The sequence below is a fragment of the Genypterus blacodes genome, unplaced genomic scaffold (assembly GCF_046128005.1).
Source record: "Genypterus blacodes isolate CSIRO-AG114 ecotype Tasmania unplaced genomic scaffold, CSIRO-AGI_Gbla_v1 ptg000147l_1, whole genome shotgun sequence".
NCBI classification, from domain to species: Eukaryota; Metazoa; Chordata; class Actinopteri; order Ophidiiformes; family Ophidiidae; genus Genypterus; species Genypterus blacodes.
This window is the reverse complement of record NW_027466949.1, coordinates 350,531-373,153: the sequence shown is the minus strand read 5'-3', so window position 1 is coordinate 373,153 and position 22,623 is coordinate 350,531. Positions and strand designations below refer to the sequence as shown.

Genomic DNA, 22,623 nt, shown 5'->3' with positions numbered 1-22,623 from the left:
GCCGCTGCTGCAATAACGTAGCTCCGCAGGGGGGCAGCAGAGATGAGATCTGAGATAATCGTTTTCTTATTTACGACATTTAAGATGTTATTACGACATTAAAGATATCAGGCGGTAAAGTTTAAGTCACGAAAAACAGGCACGTTTTCTTTTGTTGAAATAATAATATGGCAAACTCAGCAGGTCGTTTGAAGTAAGGTTCAGGTTTTTGAAGTCAGTTACGCTTTAGGTCTATCTTATCATTTATCTATAACAGCAAACAATATATACCGAAAAATAAGTCAATACCAAACAGAGATATTAAATCCAAATCACAAGCCACTGAAATAAAATAGCCATGTCAATTTATCTTAGGAATCCTAATAACCACGTTCTTGAAAATAGGCCCTACAAACCATCATTTCACCACGTGGCCTAGATCCTGATCCCAAACCACATAAAATGTTGTTGAACCCACTGGAATAATCATGATAAGATCTCCATTCGAGTCATTTTAATAGACCACGATAATCTGCTTCAAGTTCAGGAGTTACCACAGGATGTGGAAGTTATAATTGGTTCGAGCGGTGCTAGGCAAAACAGACACTTTTGATGCAGCTCATCAAATCACACAAAGCTTTATGTGATTATTATGTTCAAGCTGAAATCTTCCAGAAAGTACTGCTGTGTCACGCTTTCTGAGGGTTCCAACGGTAAGACTTGCCGCGGTCAAACTCATAAAGCATTTAGTGATCTAATCAACATGTCATCTCATCTCCAAATCCAATCTGTGCTGTAAAGATATTTATCATCGTAAAAATTGTTAACATGGTGCAACAACTGTAATTATGTAACTTAGTGAATAATAGGAATGATCGGGAAGTTAAGTTTACCACTGCGAGTGGCACGTCTGCATTCAGCGAAGTGCAAAAATTAGAAAATAGATTAAAACCCTGTGATTTTGACAATGTCAACACTGCAACATTAAAATTGCTCTCTTAAAGCCATAAACACACTGATTACTTAATGGTAGAGGGGCATTAATGGCTTTAATGTAGGATTTTGTTGTTTGAGCTCTTACACTCAAATGAGTTTTATGTTTTTAAGTAGGAAACTGCTGTAAATCAGAGAAATCTCTTTGGTTACTATCATTGAGTCCACAAAGCCTCTATTGGTGACGTCAAATTTCAGTCTGAACTCTCTGGTTGATCAAAATTCAATGTTGACAAATTACTCTCAAGGATGTTTCAGCTTTTTATATCATTATTGTGTTGTAAAAGAACAGTCTTATAGGTCGGTGGGACGAGACGTGAATCATTTTGTGGATTGTTTAGCTGATTTAGCTGAGTGATAAGGTAGAGCAGGGCTGAGAATTAGAAAGGAGTGATGAATAGTTTTCTTCTGCACAACAAGTGGTTGTCCTCTCCTCCGTCCTTTCTAAAACTTTGCCCTCTTGGGAGCTCTTCGCCTTTTTCCACACCCATCACAGGTATACATTTACAGCCAGTGAAAGTCACTCATTCTTCCTCCCGAGGCTGAGGAAAAAAAGAGGAGGAGGAGGACACCACCACCAGTGCACAGGCCCCCCAGTGTCACACTATCATCATGGCGAGGAGCAGAGTCCTGATCCTGGCAGCCCTGCTTGGATCCTGCATTCAGTTTACAGGTAAAGTTGAATCAGAATTAGTTTGACAAACATGTAAGAAGCTTTCAGATAGACATTTTCTTACTGCATTGTTCGTCTTCTATTCTTCTCTTCTGCCTGCTCATATCTTGCGTTTAGACACAGTCAGCATTGATGTGGAAAAACATGGATTTCCAGTTGAACAATTGGAGGAGGTATTGTGTTTTTATGTTTTCTTTCTTCTCGTATATTTGGATGCTTTCATATTCCTAATTCCATATAAGTAACAGTTTGAATAATAGTTTTTTCTCTGTGTTATAGAGTGAAAGTTACATGTCAATCCTCTGCTCTCCACCTGCCCCCTCATCCCCGTCCTCCTCAGGTATTGGTTTTCAAACAACAAATCAATCTTTACATTTATTGGAATGATACTAAATTTCAATCCTTTTATATGCTTGAATGAAACCTGTATCAACTCAAAAAATAGTGAAACGTGTTGTACAATTGCATTGATTAACCTCCTGGTTTCTCTCCATCAGTTCATGCTCTCAGACCCGCCGATGTCTCTGCGGTTTTTGTGTTAGGATTACCGCTGTCACACAGGTAGACAACCCAGATTATAATACACTGATGATCTAAACTTCAGGACTGTTTGCAAAGCTGTTCATAATTGTTTACCAACCTTCAGTGTCTTGAACAATGTGTGTGTGTGTGTGTGTGTGTGTGTGTGTGTGTGTGTGTGTGTGTGTGTGTGTGTGTGTGTCTGTCTGTCTGTCTGTCTGTCTGTCTGTCTCCATTAGAGCTGAAGCATCCAAACTGATCAACAGAGTGACTGGTGAGTTTGTATTCTATATCCATTAGTGTGTTAAATTTTAGTCTTTTTAGTTTTAGTTTATATTTAGTTTTTAGATTCAGTTAACTACATGAACTTTGTCTAACCTTTCTCACTCTATTTGGGGATCTTCTGAAAGTCACCAATCTAATCTCTTTGAAGTCTGTCTGCTGTAAAAAGGAATTGGTTTAGAAGTTCCGTTTCAGTTCCATCCAAGGTCAGAGTCATGAGGACCCTATTGCAGAGCGTGTTGTGTAAAAAGCTCATTACAGGCAAACAATGTCGTAGTTTGTATGTTTATCTCAGAGGATAAGCGAGTGGGCCATAAACTCAGGTTATTGACCTTTTCACATAAAACCAAGCACAGGCAACATGACTACAAGCTCATTTCCATTTCCTTAATCTTCCATTGGCCTTTGTAGAGCTGCTGTCCATGTTTAATGCTGAAGTGATCGCTCAGGACGTAGATCAGAGCTCATTGCAGCCCAGGTGACGCACATACACACAAAGACAAAATCTGTAGGGGCACAATGAGGCAGGTTTATTGCATGTGTGTGTGTGTGTGTGTGTGTGTGTGTGTGTGTGTGTTGCAGGAGTCTACTGGAAGAAGCTGAGAAACTGTCACTGTCCCTTTTACATCATCAGGTACACTTTAACCTTCGTAACCCCTCAACTCCTCTGTTGCACAATATTCAACATAACATGGAAGCAGAATTCAGCCAATGTTTAGGAGGAAATGCACATAATTACAGATGAAGTAGCCTGATAGCGCTTCTGTGTCTTTGCAGGTTGCAGAGTGGAAGTTTGTGTTTCTGTTTGTTCCAGCAGATTCTCTGTGTGCCTGTTCACCACATGTGAGAGCATTTACTGTCAAAAACTATAATAGAATCACATTTGTTTGAATACTTTGCTGGATGCTTTGGAGTAAATGTGCTTCTTTGTGTCGCAGGCTGCTGAGGATCTTCAAGCTGTCACACAGGAAGTGGGAGCAGCTCTGCAAATACTGCAGAACAAGGTACTTAAAGGTACATTAAAATAAACAATGGCACAAAATCTCACACATTAACACACTTATTGTATGATTTCAGCTGCATCACACCCTGGTTCATGTTGTAGTCTGGAGTACAGAGCATCAGCAAGATGAGTGAGTGTTTTATTGGGCAAAAAGAAAGCAAAATAGCCACTTTGTATGTCATGTAAAGCTTTTGCATGTGGCAATGATGTACATCCATGTATTATATATATTTTTCTGTATGTACAGCCTGTTATTTATGCTTATTTATAGCGGGTGTCAGTGTATGAAAGCTGGAGGCAGAACCCGACTCCATGATGCAGGTCTTGTAAAACTTCTACAGGTAAAGAAACCAATAAACAAGATTTGTCTTTGCGTGGCTCCTCTTCATCTTAGCCATGCTTCATATTGAACTATTCGCCTTTATATCAGGATTCACTAAACCACGTCGTGCAGAATCCTAAGTTGCACAGCGAAGACTTCAGTGTCCTGCTGCAGTCTGTCCCGCTTCTCCCTGAGCCGGTATCCGATTCTGTAAGTCAGACACAAGACAAACAGTTGTGTTGACAGTATCAGTCAGTGTATACAGTACAGTATATAACAGGATCCTTGACATGGCTAATGTATAACTAGCAGTTTCATGTTTCTCACGTTTCTTTATAGGAGAACGAATTGTTTGACGTGAACCAAGCAGCTCTTCAGCTTTGGGCAAACATGGTGAGTTAGAGTCATTAATGGCAATCAGATGTTGAATATTGCTCATATGGGATTTCTTCGTCATTCCTTAGTTAGAATTCAAGCCTGTGTCTTTGTCGTAATGTGAGCAGAGATCACGTCTGAAGATTGAACAGTGATATCCCTCCACAGGGTGATTAGATAAGAGATATAAAGATGAACTTGATAAGTTTTATCGACAGAATGACTTAATGCTGCTGGCCTGATTCTCACCCAAACCTTTTAACCAATCAGAGCTCTTCTCCTGCTTCTCACAGCTGCAGCCATTGGTGGGTCGGGCAGAGGTCAAGGACAACGGTGTTATGACTATTCGTTGCCCGACTGAGGTGAGGCGGCCCAAGGCATGACACAGCGTACACTGTGAAATGATTCATGCGTTACAAAACATCATGCCAACTCCATTTCCCAAAAGAAAGACCTAGATACGTTCTATCATTTTTGTTTTACGCTCTCATTTCAGGAGCAACCTTTTCTGCAGACAAAGAAAAATTCCCCCGTGGACAGAATGGATCAAATTTACGTCAAAACCTCTGCGGCAATAGACGCGGTAAGGCTTCTTTCACAGCTTTAAAGCCAAATGTAGAGTGAAAGACCTCCGCTCCTCATACTAGAACTGCTGTCGTTTGCTTGCAGATCATGGGTACAGAGATATCCTGCACTGACCGCAGTCCATCACCTACTACACCAACGTCAGGTACACACAATGTTACTCAGCTCTTAAGTCCCGGTTCTGGTCAATCTGGACTTGACCACATTCTTCTTCTCTCTCCTGTGCAGTTCATGAACTCAGGCCGGGAGATATCAAAGTGGTGGCAGCAGTGGGCGACTCTCTGACGGTGAGTGAAAACAATCAATGGATTTTAATGAATCACATAAGATGCTGAATAAATCATCTGTTCTGCATGACCTCGGTCTGGTTTTGATGTTTCCTACAGGCAGGAAATGGCGTGGGTGCAAAGGCAGACAACCTTCTGTTAGTGATGAATGAGTACAGAGGCCTGTCGTGGAGGTAAGATCACCCTACAGCACATCTGAGCGTGTGGGGAAATACATTTACACCAGAGTTCATGGTTTGTTTTGTGTTTCAGCATTGGTGGTGATGCCAACAGCACCACTGTGACCACTCTGCCAAGTCAGTGCCCTTTGTGTTATCAGTTATCTTTAAAAAGGTCTTCTTTTAAAGTAGTGGCACTTGGAGGAGAAAATAGACTTACCTCCTCTTCTAATCTTATCAAACATCAAGCTTCTTCTGCCTTTGTCTTTATTGGCCTATTGCAGCATTATGATTCTATGATTATGCTTTGATTGCAGCAATATAAGTAACTGCCATTTACAGATAGCAAAGATGGAAAAAGAGCAGAATCATCGCAATGCTTTAGGATCTATCGCATCATCATTTTATCATTTTATATCGCACCAATAACCACAACAAATTCCTTTTAAGTGTAAACTTAATTGGCAATAAAAGCGATTCTGATTCTGATCTTTGACTGAAATGTTAAAAGAAAATTGACTAATATCTTATTAGCTCTTTATGTATTCATTGTATGCATTTGTATATAGGGCACTTTAGCAAAATGCGTTAATTTTGATGCTTCTTCTTCTTCTTCTTCTCTGGGACCTGTGGTGTGTGCACAGTCCTGTGTATGGATTGAAACCTCATTTTACTTTGACTGACTTGTGATTTTGTATATGCAGACATCCTGAGGGAGTTTAACCCCTCGCTGACCGGCTTCTCAGAGGGAATAGGTAAAGAGCACGGGATGAAAGCGTTCCTCAACCAGGCTGTGGCAGGAGCAAAGAGTGGGTCAGTTCAGCTACTTTACTTGTTTTTCTTCTTTTCATTTATTTCCTCCTGAAACAGAAATCACAGCATCCCAGGAAGATTTAATTACACTTTTTGTTCCTTAACCATCAAAACTACTTCCTGTTTTCAGAGATATGGTTCAACAAGTACGCATCCTGGTGGACAAAATGAAAAATGATTCGGTGAGACTGCAGTAAACTACAAAACACAAACAATACTTCCCCTGTGATAACTTTTGTCAAAGTATCTCAAACAAAGTGAATGTTTTTCTTTTTTTCCTCTTTTAATTAAAGCGCATTGATTTCCACAATGACTGGAAAGTGATCACCATGTTCATTGGAGGAAATGACATATGTGACTTCTGCACAGACAGCGTGAGTATTCCTCCATAAGAATCAGAAGAAGAGTATCAAAACGTATTAAAAGTAATTTGTTCCACACATCCATGCGTCTCAAACTTTCCACAGATTCATTTTTCACCCAGGAATGTGGTCGAACGCATACGTAAGGCTCTGGATATACTCCACAATGAGGTGTAGTATGTATACAGCTTCAACTTCACTGTACATTAACCCTCTCAAAGTCCAGAGTGCAGGACCATAACACGCTGTTTTGTGTACTACCAGGTGCCTCGTGCCATCGTGAACCTGCTGGAGCTGTTAAACATTGTGCCGCTGCGTGAACTGCACAATGACCGCAGCCTGGGCTGTCCCACCTGGTTTGTAAAGTAAGTCACTGGTTAAACAGTTTGGCCACACAACTGGATCAAGTCTTTGTCAAACTGTTTTAATGTTCACCTTTCAGGTTAATTTGCCCCTGTGTACTCAAGCCAAGAGAGGGATCAGCTGAGCTTCAGACACTCAAAGACTTCAATAGAGCTTATCAGGTCCCTGAGTTATTTCGTCCATATTTTCATTTATTTTTCAGCACAATGAATCCCCCAAGTCTGGATTTGACTCAATTTGACTCAATCTGTTGTGTGTCTTTCCATCCAGCGTGCTATGAGAGAGCTGGTAGACTCTGGTAGGTATGAAACACACGACAACTTCACCGTGGTCTTGCAGCCGCTCCTCAGGGAGGTTTTCCTTCCCAGGCTGGAGGTAAAAGCTTTCATACCTCCCACATTAAATACTGCCAAACCCCCTCTCTTATTATAGTCTGTAATTGGGTTCTAAAAGCATCCCCTCCCTCCCTTCTCCGTGTAAAGGATGGCCGGCCTGATCGCTCCTACTTTTCCCCTGACTGTTTTCATCTCAGCCAGAGGGCACACACGCTCATGGCTCGAGCTCTTTGGAACAACATGGTCAGTGTAACATTTCTGTTCTGCTTCATGATGTGTGATGTTCTTATTCCTCTGAGAAAAGTCCATATTAAAATGTTTACTTTCACAATCCTTCAGTTAGAACCAGTGGGCAACAAGACTTCTAGCCAAAACTTCACAGCTGGCATTGATTTAATGTGCCCCTCTAAGGTAACCTCATAGCGTTATATTTAACACTTACCAAGTTTGTTTATACTATAACAGTATGTTTATTCTATGTTATTTTTGTTTTTCTTTATTAGAAAGCACCATTCTTTAGGACTGCAGCCAACAGCAACTACACCTTCCCAGGCCCTCCCCCGACTCCTGCACCTGTTACGGTTGGTTATGGTTTCAGATGTTCATGTTAATTTACACTAATTAGTATTTATGAATAACCCAGACATACAGAGTGTAAAATCATGCCACCATTGGGATTGGATTGACCATATTCACCCCTAACGCAAGTCTCTGCTATTTTTAGAATTGGGGTAGTGACTTCTCCTGTGTTGATACAGCCTCATCCAACTCTGTACCGACTTCAGGTAAATATTCATGGTGATGCTCAGGTGCAGCTTACAAAGAGAAATACACAAGAGGCGGGTGCTAAATGTGTTTGTATCGATCTTTAGTTCACAGGTTACGACCAGGAGATGTTAAAGTGGTGGCTGCTGTGGGAGACTCTATAACGGCAAGTTTACGTGACACATTATTTGTATCTCTTGCTATGTGTGTGTTCATTGTAGCTTGTAAAATTGCATTACTATGTTAAAATGAGATTTTGTAGTATATATCAACAAGTTGTATCGTTATCCTTTTCTGGAGGCAGGCCGGCTTTGGTGCTAAAGCGAAGAATCTTCTACAGCTGAGAACAGAGTACAGAGGAGTGTCATGGAGGTGAGATAGCTCAACACAAACCAGTGCAAAAACAAATCATGCGCACTGGATCACAGACACATTCACTTATTCTCTGTTTCCCCCCCTTAAGCATTGGAGGAGATAAAACTCTGGAAACTGTCACAACGTTACCCAGTAAGCCACACACAGCCACATCCTTCTGTCAAAACACTGTAATCCACTTTTACACCACTAGATGGCAGGGATACACTGTTTCATAGGCAGCAGCAGGATTGTTTCTGTGTCTCTTGCACAGTAATTTCTTGAATTTTCCTCATCAGATATCCTCAAGAAGTTCAGTCCGAAACTCAAAGGAATGTCACAAGGAATAGGAAAGAGGAGGGCTGGCTTCAACGTGGCTGTATCAGGAGCCAAAGTGTCGTGAGTGCTCACATATTTGATCTAGTAAAGAGTTTTGACCCTATTAGGCTCACTGTTCCATATTTAGACACATATGAAAACAGAAATATCTGATTTGGTACAGAGAGATCCCGGAGCAGATCAGAGGCCTTGTTGATGCCATGAAAAACAACCCAGTGAGTGATGAGTTGGAATATTTTAACGTCAAATGTCATTGCCTTGATTTCATCTGTCTGACCCTGTCGCTTTCATGAAAACAGGCGGTGGATTTCAAGAATGACTGGAAGCTGGTGACCCTCCTCATCGGTGCAAATGACCTGTGTCAGTACTGCAATGACAGGGTGAGTAGCTCCAGGGACGCTTCAGACGAATTGTACAAATGTCCATTTAGGTTGGACATTAGCTGTTTCAAGATATCACTCTCCAAAATGGAATAAGCACTTGGCAGAACAATCAAGGCTTTGTGTTTTGTTGTGTCAGAGTGAGATGAGAGGAGACAACACTTGGTCTGAATGAGCACATTCTGTTACTTTACCCCTCCAACACAAAGCACCCCCACCCTCCTCGATCTCAACCCCTGTCTGCACTAAACAAGCACGCACATACAGTGGCAGGCCTTGTTCTCCAAGAGGCATAAACAACACAGAACTTCAACCCAGACTCTCTTCATCCTGTCTCACGATCAGTCTTCCTCCATTACCCCCTGCTCCATCTTTCTCCTTTCTCATTTGGCCTCACTTCTCTCCGTTTCCCTTTCCCTCCATTACTCTCCAGTGACAGATTCGTGTCTCCTTTAATGTCTGTGCTTTGAAGAAGAATCCTAAAGCATGACATTCATTTGAGATGAGCTCTGAGACTGTTGTAGTGACATTTCAGGATTAGCTGCTGCTCGTACGCTCATACACATTACATGGCATCAGCCTTTGGTGGATGTGTGGATTTTAACTACAAACAGGGCACATTTGCCTCTAATCTGTGGCGTTTCACCCTGGGATGCAGATGTATAAATAGGATGAATATGAAAGGATTTATGGCACTGGACAGTGTTTTTTAATATTCTTTTTCTCGCAAAAATATAGGAATCTTTGTCACCACAGAAGTACAGCCACCATTTGATGACAAGCTTGGATATTCTGTACAATGAGGTAAAATGATTAGGTCTTATCTACTAAGGCAGTTTTCAATGTAATAGATGGAACTAAAGTACAATGTACCAGTTTCACTGAGAACATGTTTCTCTTCACAGGTTAAATGATTCTCTCCTTTCCATTAATCTAGTGGTTCTAAGGGTTCACTCTGAAGAAAACTGCACTGAAATCTAGTTTCTTATGCTCTCAGGTCCCCAGGGTGATTGTCAATGTCTTGGAGATTCTGGAAATCGAAGGCCTTCGCAGGATCAAAAGAGACAGTCTTGGCTGCGGCGTGTTACGAAAGTACGCTCATTGGTCCACTCACGGCAAATCAATTCTACACAAACCACAGCCTACTGAGTCTGAGGCACATTTCTTCTTAGGATCAATAGCACCTCTCTTAATATTGATGTTAAACACAGTCAACCAGTGAAAGGCATCTATAACAATCAGTCATTCACCAGAGGGCTACTGTGTCTCTTAATGATCATTTAATGATGCTTCTCCCAGGTTAAAGAAATGTATAGAAACAACATTAGAATATCTGTATCTATGCAATATGAAGCATTGTGTATCAGAAAGAGAGGAAACATTTATAAGAGCTTAAAATCCATTTATTTTCCAAACCCAGTTGTTTATTTTTACCCTTGATCTTTAGGTTTATCTGCCCGTGCGTCTTGTTACCAGGAGACGATTCCCCAGAGTTGGCTGAAGTGAAACGGATCAATCGGGAACTGCAGGTTGGCGGATCGATGAGATCACAACATAAGATGCCAAATGAAACATCACTGTTTCACTAACACCAAACCGACAACAAGTCAATGCATTAACCTTAATGATATCAATATTTGTTGCCTTTCTCTCAGCTCGAGACAGAAAAACTGGTGTATGGAGGCCGATATGATGGCAAAGATGACTTTGCTGTGGTTGTGCAGCCCTTTTTTAAAAACCCGGTAGTTCCTTTGAATCTGGTAGGCTCACACACACACACACAAGCACACACACACACACACACACACTAACACACACACACACACACACACACACACACACACACTTTAACTTTAGGACGATGATCAATCTAAACACCAACTTTCTATTCTATTTCGATCAGGATGGGAAACCTGACGACAGCTACTTCTCTGAGGACTGTTTCCATTTCAGTGAGAGGGGACACGCTGACATGGCCACAGCGCTGTGGAATAACATGGTGAGCACGGTGCAGCTATGTCAAATGTGAAATTAAGGGGTTTTGTATGTAAATCGCAAAATGTCACTGTAATTCAGTTACAAAAGCAGAGTCAGAAGTGCATTGTGATTTATCTCCAGTTGGAGCCAGTGGGTAAAAAGCAGACGTACAATAATTTCACCAATGCCAGAAATAGCATCAAGTGCCCTACTGAGGTAAGAAAGCTTCCACATTCTCTTGCATCCTAAGCTAACCCAGATGGTGTTTATATTTGTAATTACTGACCATGAAAATAGATGATTGGTTTGAAGGCCATGCTGTACTTTGCACTCGTGTCTTTCAGGAGCACCCATACATTTTCACAAAGGAGAACAGCCTCCCGGGTCTGACCAGCACACCAGCACCCACAGCCCACACCACAGCCCACACCACAGCCCACACCACAGCCCACACCACAGCCCACGCCACAGCTTTCCCTATCACATCCGATTGTTCGGCCAATGTGCCAGTGTGGCTGGCAGCCGTGCTAGCTGTTATGGGCCTTCTGATTGGCTGGGCGACCACCTGGCTCCTCCTCTCCTGCAGAGACAAAAAGGACAAGAGGATGCAGTCTGTAGTGGAGATGAAGGGCACTGTGTTTTGAAAGAACTGATCACGCTGCCCGTTCAGGTCTGAACCGTTTTCTGCACTGAACTATTGTTATTATTTGCTTACTTGACAACTAATAGGGAGGAAATACCTGCAAAACTACAAACATTTAAACTGATTGTTGAGAGCATATTGAAATCTTTGTGATGGCGATAAATCACTGCAGTTTTACTCTTTCACTCATAATCCCACGATGAGACAGTCCTGTCTCTTTTGACCAGTAAATGTGATCATTGTATTTGACAGTACTCACTGTGAGGATTGGTGCCTTTGACAGTGTGGCATTGCTGTGATTAATCTGTCAGATCTATTTCAATGTTGTAGCTGGTCTAACAACTGAATACTGTGCAAGTCAGAGGCACAATCGAAGAAATGAGACAAGGATGAACTACAAATGAAACACAAATATAGGTTTAATGTCCAAAAAACTTTTTTTTTGTATTACTGCCTCATTCCACAATAATTTTATACTGCTGTTTGACTGAAAACCCTTTGGCAAATTAAAATGTATTTGAAGCCAACACATTTGTACCCGTAAGCTACTTAAACAATGAAGATACATCTTTCTCATAAAACCCCATTCTGCATCCTAACTGTACTGTAACTGTATAGCTTTCAAATGAATGTATAATATCTAAAACGTAAAATAAATTAATGAATGTATAGAAAATGTAGTTGTGCACTCTTCTTGTAATGTACTTAACTGTATGAAGTTATTTTCCAGCTCTGGGTGTAACAGTAGAACACTCTTGGTAATTGTCAATATGAATAAGAATAATTTTAATATGTACAATAGCAATTAGTTGTCAATAATGAGATCTATGTTTTAGACATTTGCAGAAAGGAGCTGTCTGTCATTGGTGAATGAGAAGATACCTATTTGAGTTTCATATACACATTTAACAGTATATTTTTTAAATGAAATTATAGTTACGGTGACATCAGTGTTTCAAGTTTGTAAGTTTAGATGGCATCACGGTTGTAAAGGTTGTTAATTGGGTGACTTCACCTTGTTAGTTTGATGACATCACATGGTTAATTTGATGTCATCATTACTATTTAAGTGGCTGCAGAATCTGATACTGTTATTTTGGACGGAACATTAGAATGCACACTTGACTTTGTAATTTCGTGTTTTATGATTCAGGAAAGTTTACTGGTCTCATCGTGCGACGAACGTATTTTGCCAGTCAATGCCACGACAATGACCTTCAATCGGAAATCAAAGTAAATTAAATCCGGATAAAACACATTTTATTAACATAGTTACCACCCTAAATCTACGATTAAATTAAAGGAGACTAAAGTTTAAGTGGGGTATCTCGACTCAACAGCTCCTCTCAGCGTCTATCAAGAGAATCGAACCGGCCAACATTTGCAAGGCATCAGTAGGAAGATGGCGGAGGGCGAATTGAACGTGGACAGCATCATCTCTCGGCTCCTCGAAGGTGAACGATTTACACTCACCCTCTAATTCTAAACATAACTACTCGTTTGTCTACTTTAAAAAATAAACTAGTGACCGCCCTGCATCTAGCGCGGTCGTCCCACGAAGCCTTGTAACGCGTTAGTTAGCTGAGTTGAGCTAACATCAGCCGTTCGTGCCGCTCTATCCCGGCTAGCTCCGGCTAACGCTCCCCTTAGCCTGCCATGTTTATAAACAGTGTCCGGTGGTGAACGCCTACATCTGCCTCAACGCACTAACTGCGTCTACTGCGTTATTAAGAGTTACTTAACGCGATTTTCTGAAGTTTTTAAGGTTTTTTTTTGTTCATTTATTTACCGAAATACATTTAGCTAATGTGGCGTTACAGTAAGAGACTAGATTTAGAGGTTTGTCCTCTGTTGACATCAAAATAACCCTTATAACCAACATATTTAAACGAATGTCCCTTTATATTATAGCCATGGTTATGTCTTACGGTTCTGCTTAATGTTGGTGTCATTTGGAGTTATTTTGTCACCTAAACTAGGAGATTTAGGTTCATGACAGACTTTTACTAGAACTTTAAAGAACAATTGATATTGAAGTAGCGAGAACTTAATATGGACACAATCTGGAATTAGTAATGAAAGAAGAGTCGAACAGATTCCCCAAAGACAACTGGATAAATAAGAGACTTGAAACTAACATACGTCAAGTTTACCTAATTGAAATAGTTTAGTTACTTAATTTAAGCTTTTTCATTTGCACTTTTGCAAAGATTTGCACCGTCTTCATAGAGTATTTGGCAAGAGTTTGCAGGACACACCAGCTGTTTGGCAGAGGGCTAATAGCAGAACAGGTGACACTGATGATGTCATGATGGCCCAGTTCCAGTTTGGTGTACCAGTGAGTCAGCACAAACAGAACCAGGCCCCATTCTGGAACCCATAACAGAAATACCAGCATTAGTAATGTTATTAGTTACATCTGTTTTTTGGCAAACCATGAAAAGTGAAAACTACATCTTTTATTTCTACATCTTTAACAAAGTTAACCCAAAGTGTCTCTTTGGGTTTGTAGGTGTCCTGTAGTGGATGAGGCACTTTTAAACAAATCATTTATGAAAATGCTGACACAAGCCATTACATGTTTTTGTTTCATTGTAGTGGAGTCGAGTGGAGTTGCAAAATGTCATCTTTCATATCAATGTGCACAGGTTTGTGTTTGCTGGGTTCACATTGGTAAACATGGTGTTGGCTTGATCACCAGGTTCTGGGCTTGGTTGGCAGAACATTTAGTGCTTTGCTGTTGGTTGTCTTGATTTCAGATGTTCCCAACTCAGCAGATGTAGGACGTTTTATATTTGTAAAGTCCTTTAGCCGGCAGCTTGGAAATCTGTTTATTCTGTGTCCCAACATCACATTAGACTCTGCCTGGTGTCAAGCTGAGACTTACTTACTTATAATTAATATGTGTGGGACACTGTGTCACTTTCATTAGGCACAAGTCCATGCACACACACACTTGCACACACACACTTGCACACACACACTTGCACACACACACACACACACACACACACTGGTTTGCCAGCAAATCCTTGTCATTGCTTATTTTCAGGCTTTGCCCCTCAATGTTCTTAAGAGCCTAATCTCTTTTAAAAGTGCCTGCCTGCAGCACAGCAAACAGTGAAGGGTCCAGTATTAAAGCTGAGCAGGCTCAGCATCCGAGCTTAACTCACTCAGCCCTGATGCGGCCCGGCTGTGAGGACAGAGCATGGCGGATAAATGGATGATGGGTTAATTTTCTGAATGTAAAGCTGCTCCTTAGTAAGAATGGCTGAGTATCAAAAAAGCTTTGGTTTGTTTTCAAGTCCGTATTCATGTTGTTTACTCATTTATGTCAGATTGTGTTGGGATTGCATGGCTAATGAGACAGTGAGAGTTAGTGAGGAAACAACTCATGCGTGTGTGTGTGTGGGAATGACACACCAATATGCCATTGAATCCATGTTAAGCATAGAGGAAGAAAGGCTTTTAAGGATAGTGACTCTCTAAAATACATTTGTTTCATAAGTGTTCTTTGAAGCAGCGGGTGGTGGGCTTTTGGGCAACGCCAGGCTGCTGTGTCATTACATAATGCCACAGTCACGGATTAGTTCATCACTGCTCGCCGTCATCAGTTGCTCCTCTTTCCACAGTGTTTTGATTTGCTCCTTTATGCTCTAAAACAGGAGCCAGCCCAGGTTAAAATAATGTTCATCGTCATATCACCACTGTAACACCATTCTACAGCCTATTAGGCCACAAACAGAGACAAATCAATACTTGAGAGGCGTGAGTGGATCACAATATCAAGGGAGGCCGGCCTCCTGTTAGTGAAAGCGAAGGTTGCGGGCAGGTGAAGGCATCACACTTGGCCTGCTGTCATAGTGAAAGGCACAACAGATCCAATTCCAAACGTATCAAATGAGGATTTGTTTAAACTAGATGGAATTAAGTCCAGTCTTCCATTTCAGCCACAAGGTAACCTAATAGGGAATCTGTTGTTACGTGTCCTCTCACTTTCATATCCGTGACCGCTTCAGCCGCCAACCGATGAATCTGCGCACACGACTCCGGCAGAGCTCCAGAACGTCGGCTTTACATGACAGCCAATAAACCCACACCGCCGCTGCTTTCATATTTTGAAGCAAATTGCCTTCCAGCAGCGTCACACATACAGAATCGTAAATTCTGACACCTGAAATTCTGCATTATCTGGCGGGTAAGGTATTGCATCATGACGTGGCCGATGACAGCACTTGTTGACAGAATGCGACCGTGTGTATTCTCTCTCCCTCCTCCCCAGTGCGGGGATGTCGCCCGGGGAAGATAGTCCAGATGACCGAGGCGGAGGTGCGTGGGCTCTGCATCAAATCCAGGGAGATCTTCCTCAGCCAGCCCATCCTGCTGGAGCTGGAGGCGCCTCTCAAGATCTGCGGTCAGTCTTCTTCCTGCCCTCAGTCGCTGCAGCCATTTTTACAGCTTATATGAATACTATTGACTTTTCTGTTTACTTTGAACGTGGTCAAACGTCATCCTCACACCTCTCACATGGCAAACACTTTCTGTCCCTTTGCATTCAGTGTTTATCTCACTCTCTCACTCTCTCATTCTTGCTCGCCCTGTGGTGTGTGGGCTCCACTCAAAGTCCCAAAGTGCCTTAAAATTGAAACGTTTTACAAACATAGAAAAGAATGAATCGAAGCAATCGAGGGGGGGAATATAATTGGTGCACAAATTTTGTTGTGTTTGTGACGTCACCATGTTAGGGGCCATTCTTGGGTTGAGGGACAAATATTGTGCTTCGACCCTTACATAACTAATGGGACACACCCAGTGGGGAGTAAAGAAGTACACACACACACACACACACGCACACTACAGTATCGGTAGTTTAAATAAAGTGCCATTGTCGCCATCTCTATTTGGCTGCAGCGCGTCTCAGCACACACACACACACACTGCCTTTATCTGTTTCATACAGATCTCTCTCTCTCCCTCTCTCTCTCTCCCTCTCTCTCTCCCTCTCTCTCCCTCTTCTCTCTCTTCTCTCTCAGCCTTTCCCTCTATTTTCCGAGCCGCCTCATTTATGCATCAGTCATGACCTTAAACATTTACATTCTCCGCTCCCATATTGGCTCCGGCCCGAGCACTTGTTGCATGCGGCGCCTCTCATACCAGCTCCCTCCCACACACAGTCACTTTGTGGGATTGTGGAGATAGCAGCGTTTGTATTTTGAATAAATGTGGCAAGGACGAGCGCTGCTGGCCATGAGAAAACCTCCTTTGATGTCGTTTGTTGTTTATTAAATGGCGTATTTGCTAATGACAGAACATTGATGATATCAGAAGACTTTTCTAAAGGCCCCAGGGTTTCTGTGCCGGTTGCTTTGTATTCTGTGTTTGTGGCTGAAGTTGGGAGCCGGAGCTAACTGTGCCTCTTACGGCTGTGACGGCAGAACTGACTGTACAGACCAAACAATTGTTTTAATTATTCACAAAGGCCACACGGATCAAGTTCTGTGCTCAGTCTCTCCCACACTAACCTTAATTCCACCGGCACACACTTTTTGCGCAACACATACGCCTTGCACACGCCAAAGCTGTATGTCCTTCCCTCTTAATACAACAACAATATGTTGACTTGTTCAGGCTTTATATTTGTGCAGTGACATTTAATCAGATCAGTTGTCAAACCTGTGCTATAGAGTTATTACTCATAACTCAAATGATCTAGACGGAGGAGGATGATGATGATGATGAGGAGGATGATGAAGATGATGATTAACAGAGCCCTTCAATGACAGTGTCTTGCAGATTGATCCAGTGTAGTGTTTTAACGAGTACATTAATATGTCTGCAGAAATGACACGTAAATACAACATCACTCATATCGTAAAATTAACTATCAATATAATCAATCATTTCTTTCAGCTCCACCAGGTATTAGTTTGGTGTGTGTGGTGGCTGCTATTAACTCCTTCCTGTTTTGAATAGCTCCTGTTAATTATTTACGTCCCGTGTTGTTACACAAGTTATTTAGCACAGCGGCTGAGGTCAAAGAGCTCGAGTGGAGCGGCACGTTTTAGTTTTTATATTTATATTTGAGTCTAATTTTGGCTGAATTAAGCCGTGTGTGATAGTATCCCTGTATTGGTGATGTTTTCTGATGAGTTTCTTTGTGTCTCTTTCCTTAAAACACATTAAATGACCTGTGCACCATGATAAATCAATAAATATCTGTAGACTTTGAAGTGTGCTCTGGCGTTATGATGTCATCCAACGCGACAGGATTTGTTATGTTGCTGCTTTTGCACACGTTGATTGCATCATGCTTACATAAGTGCAAACATTCCCAGTATAAACAAATACAAATGTAGTTTTTAGAGATCAATCTCTAACTCTTCACTTTCAGCCCCGGCTTTCTCGGGTTTTCGTCTTTTCCCCTCGACATTATGAACCCTGCGACTCCGTGCTGCTATTGTTGCGAATGTTTTGGCCGAGACAGACGGGAGTAAATGATTCACTGGCGTCCTGCGGTTCACTGCGAGGGGACGCACCTGCTATTAAAGGCCCGTTCCCAAAATATCTGAAAAACAAAAACATGGCACACATGATTTTTCCTCCACCTGCTGCTGCTTATACAAAATAGAATTGTTGAATTTTGACCCGGATGACCTACAAGGGCTTTTGCATGCCATCCTAAGACTCAGACATAAACAAGTGTAGGCATTGCCAGTGTAGGGGTTTGCGTTCTGGTGCCCACTGAAGGACGACGGCATAAAACAGATGGTCAAATCAGCCACCAGCCACCACCACCGCTTCAGCTTCCAGCTCCAAATTTCTGTTGTCCATTCTGATCTTAGGGCCAAACAGCTGCACAGCATAACAAGGCCTATTATTTTATACAGATTTATCACGGTGCCACCTTGTAATGAAGCGTTGGCATAAAAAAGGAGCGAGCGTACGAGTTTTCCTTCTATTTTGGCCTTGATAAGGTCTGTTATTATTGTCTTTGCATATCTGAATGTGGCTCTCTGCAGCCATTTGTGTCTGCAGCGCTTAGCCCAAATTAGAGCAGCACTTAAGTTGGCGCGAGAGGATATTAAAGGAAGCAGGTCTCAGCCAGGTGACGCAACGTGGCTCCCCCCCGCCCCCCTCCCCGCAGAGACCCCCCGCCTAGGAGATGGAAGATGGAAGAGACGTGAGGGTGACCTGAGACTCTGGGAAGGTTGTCGAAATTAAAGTTAGTCCCTGCGTGCGTGTGTGTGTGTACGGTGTCCTTTTACTTTTTACGATTAACCTGGATCGTCAGCGCTCCTTTCCTCAGTAGCTCAGGTCCCGTGGGGCCGCCGCGCTCCTCTGCTGGCACTGATAATGAGGGTATCCTGGAGCTTGTCGCTACGCGCCCAGTAAAACATTGTGCCGCCATCTGCCCGCCCGAAAAACAAGCAAGACGACACACACACACACACACACACACACAAGGCTCCGGCTTTGTGCAAAGTTGTTCACCTGCTTTGATCTCTTAACCCCTTCTTCATCTCATTCACTGTGCAGTCTGCATGAACTTGTTCCCCTCTGCCTCGTCTCATTTGTTATTTCCCCTTTAAGCTGTTTGTTCTCATCCGATTTGTGCCATTCGTGACCGAAATGGTCAAATCTGTTCCCTCTCTGACGTGTTCCCCCCTCAGGTGACATCCACGGGCAGTACACAGATCTACTGAGGCTCTTTGAGTACGGTGGCTTCCCTCCAGAGGCAAACTACCTTTTTCTGGGCGACTACGTGGACAGAGGGAAACAGTCCCTGGAAACCATCTGCCTTCTGCTGGCCTACAAGATCAAATACCCAGAGAACTTCTTCCTGCTCAGGGGAAACCACGAGTGTGCTTCCATCAACCGCATCTACGGCTTCTACGATGAGTGTGAGTAGAGATTATCCCCCGATTGATTGTCTTCATCAAACACATGCATACAAACAACAGAACTTAAGCGCACATTCTCTTTACGCGCTCCATCAGGCAAGCGCAGGTACAACATTAAGTTGTGGAAGACTTTCACCGACTGCTTCAACTGCCTCCCAATCGCTGCTATTATCGACGAGAAGATCTTCTGCTGCCATGGAGGTGAGGGAACTATTAAGTGCTTGTTTGTCAGGCCTTCCCAAACTTAAACATGAGCTGCTGCGGCCATCGTTCAACCAAACCTGACCCCCTCACTCTCCCTCGCAGGGCTCTCTCCTGATTTGCAGTCGATGGAGCAGATCCGCCGGATCATGAGGCCAACAGATGTACCTGATACAGGTATCCAGTGTGTGCATGTGTGTGTGTCCTCTTCATTTCTCCTCGGAATGAAAACATCCAGGCCTTTTCTCCCGCTGATGGCGATTACATCAGTACATCTGCAGTCTTACATCAGCAAAGTCGCCTCTGTCCCTGCTTTGTGTGCGTCTGTTCTTCACCCTCCCTCGTGTCTCTCAGGCCTGCTCTGCGACCTGTTGTGGTCGGACCCAGACAAGGATGTGCAGGGCTGGGGAGAGAATGACCGCGGCGTCTCCTTTACCTTCGGAGCCGACGTGGTCAGCAAGTTCCTCAACCGCCACGATCTGGACCTGATCTGCCGAGCCCACCAGGTAATAAGACGGAGAGACAGAGCACACAGGCGAGAGTTTTCACATCGATTCAGGCGTAGGTGGTTTTATACCGTTCGACCTTGGCGGCAAGTTTGATACTAAAACTGCTTTAAGACGCGTTTGTTTGTATTGATTGCTGTAGGAGGTAGAATGATATATTTCTTCTCACAGGTTGTGGAGGATGGATATGAGTTCTTTGCCAAGCGCCAACTGGTCACACTCTTCTCTGCTCCAAACTACTGTGGGGAGTTTGACAATGCAGGCGGGATGATGAGTGTGGATGAATCCCTGATGTGCTCCTTCCAGGTACATGCATCCCAACAATTACAGAGGAACATCTTAGTCACACTTAATTATCTTTGATATTGCACATTACCTTTGGCAGACTCTCACAACTCTCTCTCTCTTTCTTATCTTAAGATCCTAAAGCCCTCAGAGAAGAAGGCCAAGTACCAGTACGGTGGGGTCAATTCTGGTCGGCCCGTCACCCCGCCCCGTACCGCCCAAGCCCCAAAGAAGAGGTGAACAAACAGCCTCGGCTCTCCCTCTCATCCGTCCTCAGTCTGTCCATCACAGCAGCCCCTGTAACTCCCTGTATAGTGAAGATCCAGGGCTTATCTAATGTCCCACTTCTTTCACCTCTCTCCCCACTGACCCACTCCCAGCCGTCTCCACTGATAGCTCTTTTTTCTTAATGTGTATGTGTACATAAATTTGCTGTGACCAATCTGTTTTATTTTTGCCTGTTGGTATTTTTGATATTATTAACAAATACTCTATTCGTGGTTCTACTTCCAATGCCATTTGAGGTTTTCTGAGGTTCTGTGTCGTGTAAGGAAATGTCTCGAGGAGAAATGTGAACGAGTTGAAGGAATTCTTTTCAGTTCTTCAGTGAAAACAAAATGAATATTGAGCATTATTTTTGCCTTGATCTCTCCAGAAGGAGGGAGAATCCTCACAATGTATTTAACTGAGATTTCTGTGTAATGCTAAAGTCAACAAAGTTTTTTCTGATATTGCTGAAAGATAAAACACATCATAGCCTGTGTGGTGCACATGCACATTTGGTGTCTTTAACCTCCCCATCGTTAGGAAAGAATGTGAAGAGAAACCGGCTTGAATGAACTCTAATCAGATGCTGCTGGCAGTGAAGCTGTACCCGAACACGACGCCCTCTGGGCATCGACTCCTCCACTCTGTTAAGCCTCCCTGTGCCTCAACTCCACACCCACACAAAACATGCCATTCTCGCATAGAGCTGGTATCAACATTTTCCCAGTTGTCTCTTATTTTTTATTCACTTCAAGGAAATTCCCCCTATAGAATCCTCTTCCTATTCACCTTTACTCATTCTAATCTGATTTAGAGTAAAAGATGCAGACAGATTTATTATTTGTCCATAAAAACGCTAGGCAGGCAGGCATTTCCTCAAGTATGACGAGACAGTTACTGCCAGTATTTTGCCTACATTCAGATTGGAGAAATTAACTATAGGCATTGGCTTTCCCAAATGTGATCCTGGTATGAATAAGGAAAGTAAACGTCTTTGCAGTAATGGAAGTGTCTAAGCCTTTACAGTGTTTAATGAAATATTTAAGCAAGCTTTGCAAAAAGATCTGCAGTATCTGTGCCATGTAATGTTGTGTATAGATCACACAATTAGGACACAAAGAAACACACAAACTGACATGGTTGGTCTGTAGGGAAATGCCAGCCATCCTCCTTTTACATCGCCCAGTCTGTTTTGGTACAGAAGATGCAAACTAGCAGTCTGGAGTAGGTGGGAGGAGAAGATGGTTGAGATTTGCTGTGATAGTGATGCCACCTGGTGTATAAATATCGCTAGTACAGAAATCTTTTGTTTCGTATTTCAGAGTAGACCGCTCAGTTTGGGTCCTAATTACATTGCCAGCATGAGATGTGCGTTATTTACTATCTGGAGGTACTTCAGTTGTCTATTCTAATTCGCCTGGTTGGCAATTCTGCTTCAGTTTACAGATGTAATGCAGTTCACTTTTTGTGTAACAGTTGCCTCTTTTTTGCTTTGTTGTATTCTTTCTGTTGTATTTCTATGTACTCTACTCCACATTGTTTACTTTTTATTCACTTAATTTATTTCTTAATAACAAAAATGAGAAAATATGAAGTGTTACCAAAACCTGTTTTGCAATTTGTACAAGTTTGTTTGAAAGTCTATAAATTCAATAAAATGGATGGAAACTGAATTTATTTTACCCCCTTATTCCAGTTTGTTTGCGTTCAGTTAGGAAATTTAGACTTGGACTTCCCACTTCCATGGTCTCATTTGATCCAGTAAGTCAGTTCATAGTTTGACACTGTAGCTTAATTTCAATTATAAGAACATTATTAGGTGTGGCTCTAAGAAAAAAGCACAAACTTAGGAAGCACAAACTTGTGATTTGGTAGGTTTATTTCAGGACATCATGAAGGGGGCTCCAAGACTCGTAAGATTCCCTTAGATCAGGGGTCGGGAACCTATGGCTCGGA

The 22,623-nt window shown here is 42.5% G+C and overlaps 2 protein-coding genes across 2 annotated transcripts; both read left to right on the top strand.

Annotated features, from left to right (window-relative positions):
- Positions 1-3,761: 3,761 nt before the first annotated feature.
- Positions 3,762-11,750, top strand: LOC143012423 (phospholipase B1, membrane-associated-like). Its single transcript, XM_076165528.1, has 33 exons — positions 3,762-3,770; positions 3,880-3,981; positions 4,111-4,164; positions 4,440-4,508; positions 4,643-4,729; positions 4,816-4,876; positions 4,960-5,018; positions 5,118-5,191; positions 5,271-5,314; positions 5,881-5,989; positions 6,120-6,171; positions 6,283-6,363; positions 6,457-6,522; positions 6,616-6,716; positions 6,794-6,875; positions 6,985-7,089; positions 7,197-7,292; positions 7,389-7,460; positions 7,553-7,630; positions 7,774-7,834; positions 7,922-7,980; positions 8,119-8,186; positions 8,278-8,321; positions 8,468-8,567; positions 8,671-8,722; positions 8,807-8,887; positions 9,626-9,691; positions 9,885-9,979; positions 10,335-10,416; positions 10,543-10,647; positions 10,791-10,886; positions 11,006-11,080; positions 11,209-11,750. Exons 1-33 carry the CDS (start codon positions 3,762-3,764, stop codon positions 11,506-11,508), a joined length of 2,685 nt encoding a protein of 894 aa, XP_076021643.1. The 3' UTR covers positions 11,509-11,750.
- Positions 11,751-12,880: 1,130 nt separating this feature from the next.
- On the top strand, positions 12,881-22,340 carry LOC143012440 (serine/threonine-protein phosphatase PP1-beta catalytic subunit-like). The gene is made up of 8 exons (XM_076165547.1): positions 12,881-12,961; positions 15,790-15,921; positions 19,178-19,408; positions 19,505-19,609; positions 19,715-19,786; positions 19,964-20,115; positions 20,287-20,421; positions 20,536-22,340. Exons 1-8 carry the CDS (start codon positions 12,910-12,912, stop codon positions 20,638-20,640), a joined length of 984 nt encoding a protein of 327 aa, XP_076021662.1. The 5' UTR covers positions 12,881-12,909; the 3' UTR covers positions 20,641-22,340.
- Positions 22,341-22,623: the final 283 nt, after the last annotated feature.

What these genes read in the sequence shown, in the direction of transcription:
- LOC143012423 (XM_076165528.1), top strand. An exon ending in GTGACTTCTGCACAGACAGC is followed by an intron (nt 6,364 to 6,456) that starts GTGAGTATTCCT and finishes AACTTTCCACAG; the next exon opens with ATTCATTTTTCACCCAGGAA. An exon ending in CAGCGCTGTGGAATAACATG is followed by an intron (nt 10,887 to 11,005) that starts GTGAGCACGGTG and finishes ATTTATCTCCAG; the next exon opens with TTGGAGCCAGTGGGTAAAAA.
- LOC143012440 (XM_076165547.1), top strand. Translation starts at nt 12,910, where the DNA reads ATGGCGGAGGGCGAATTGAACGTGGACAGCATCATCTCTCGGCTCCTC. An exon ending in CATCTCTCGGCTCCTCGAAG is followed by an intron (nt 12,962 to 15,789) that starts GTGAACGATTTA and finishes CCTCCTCCCCAG; the next exon opens with TGCGGGGATGTCGCCCGGGG. An exon ending in TGATCTGCCGAGCCCACCAG is followed by an intron (nt 20,116 to 20,286) that starts GTAATAAGACGG and finishes TTCTTCTCACAG; the next exon opens with GTTGTGGAGGATGGATATGA.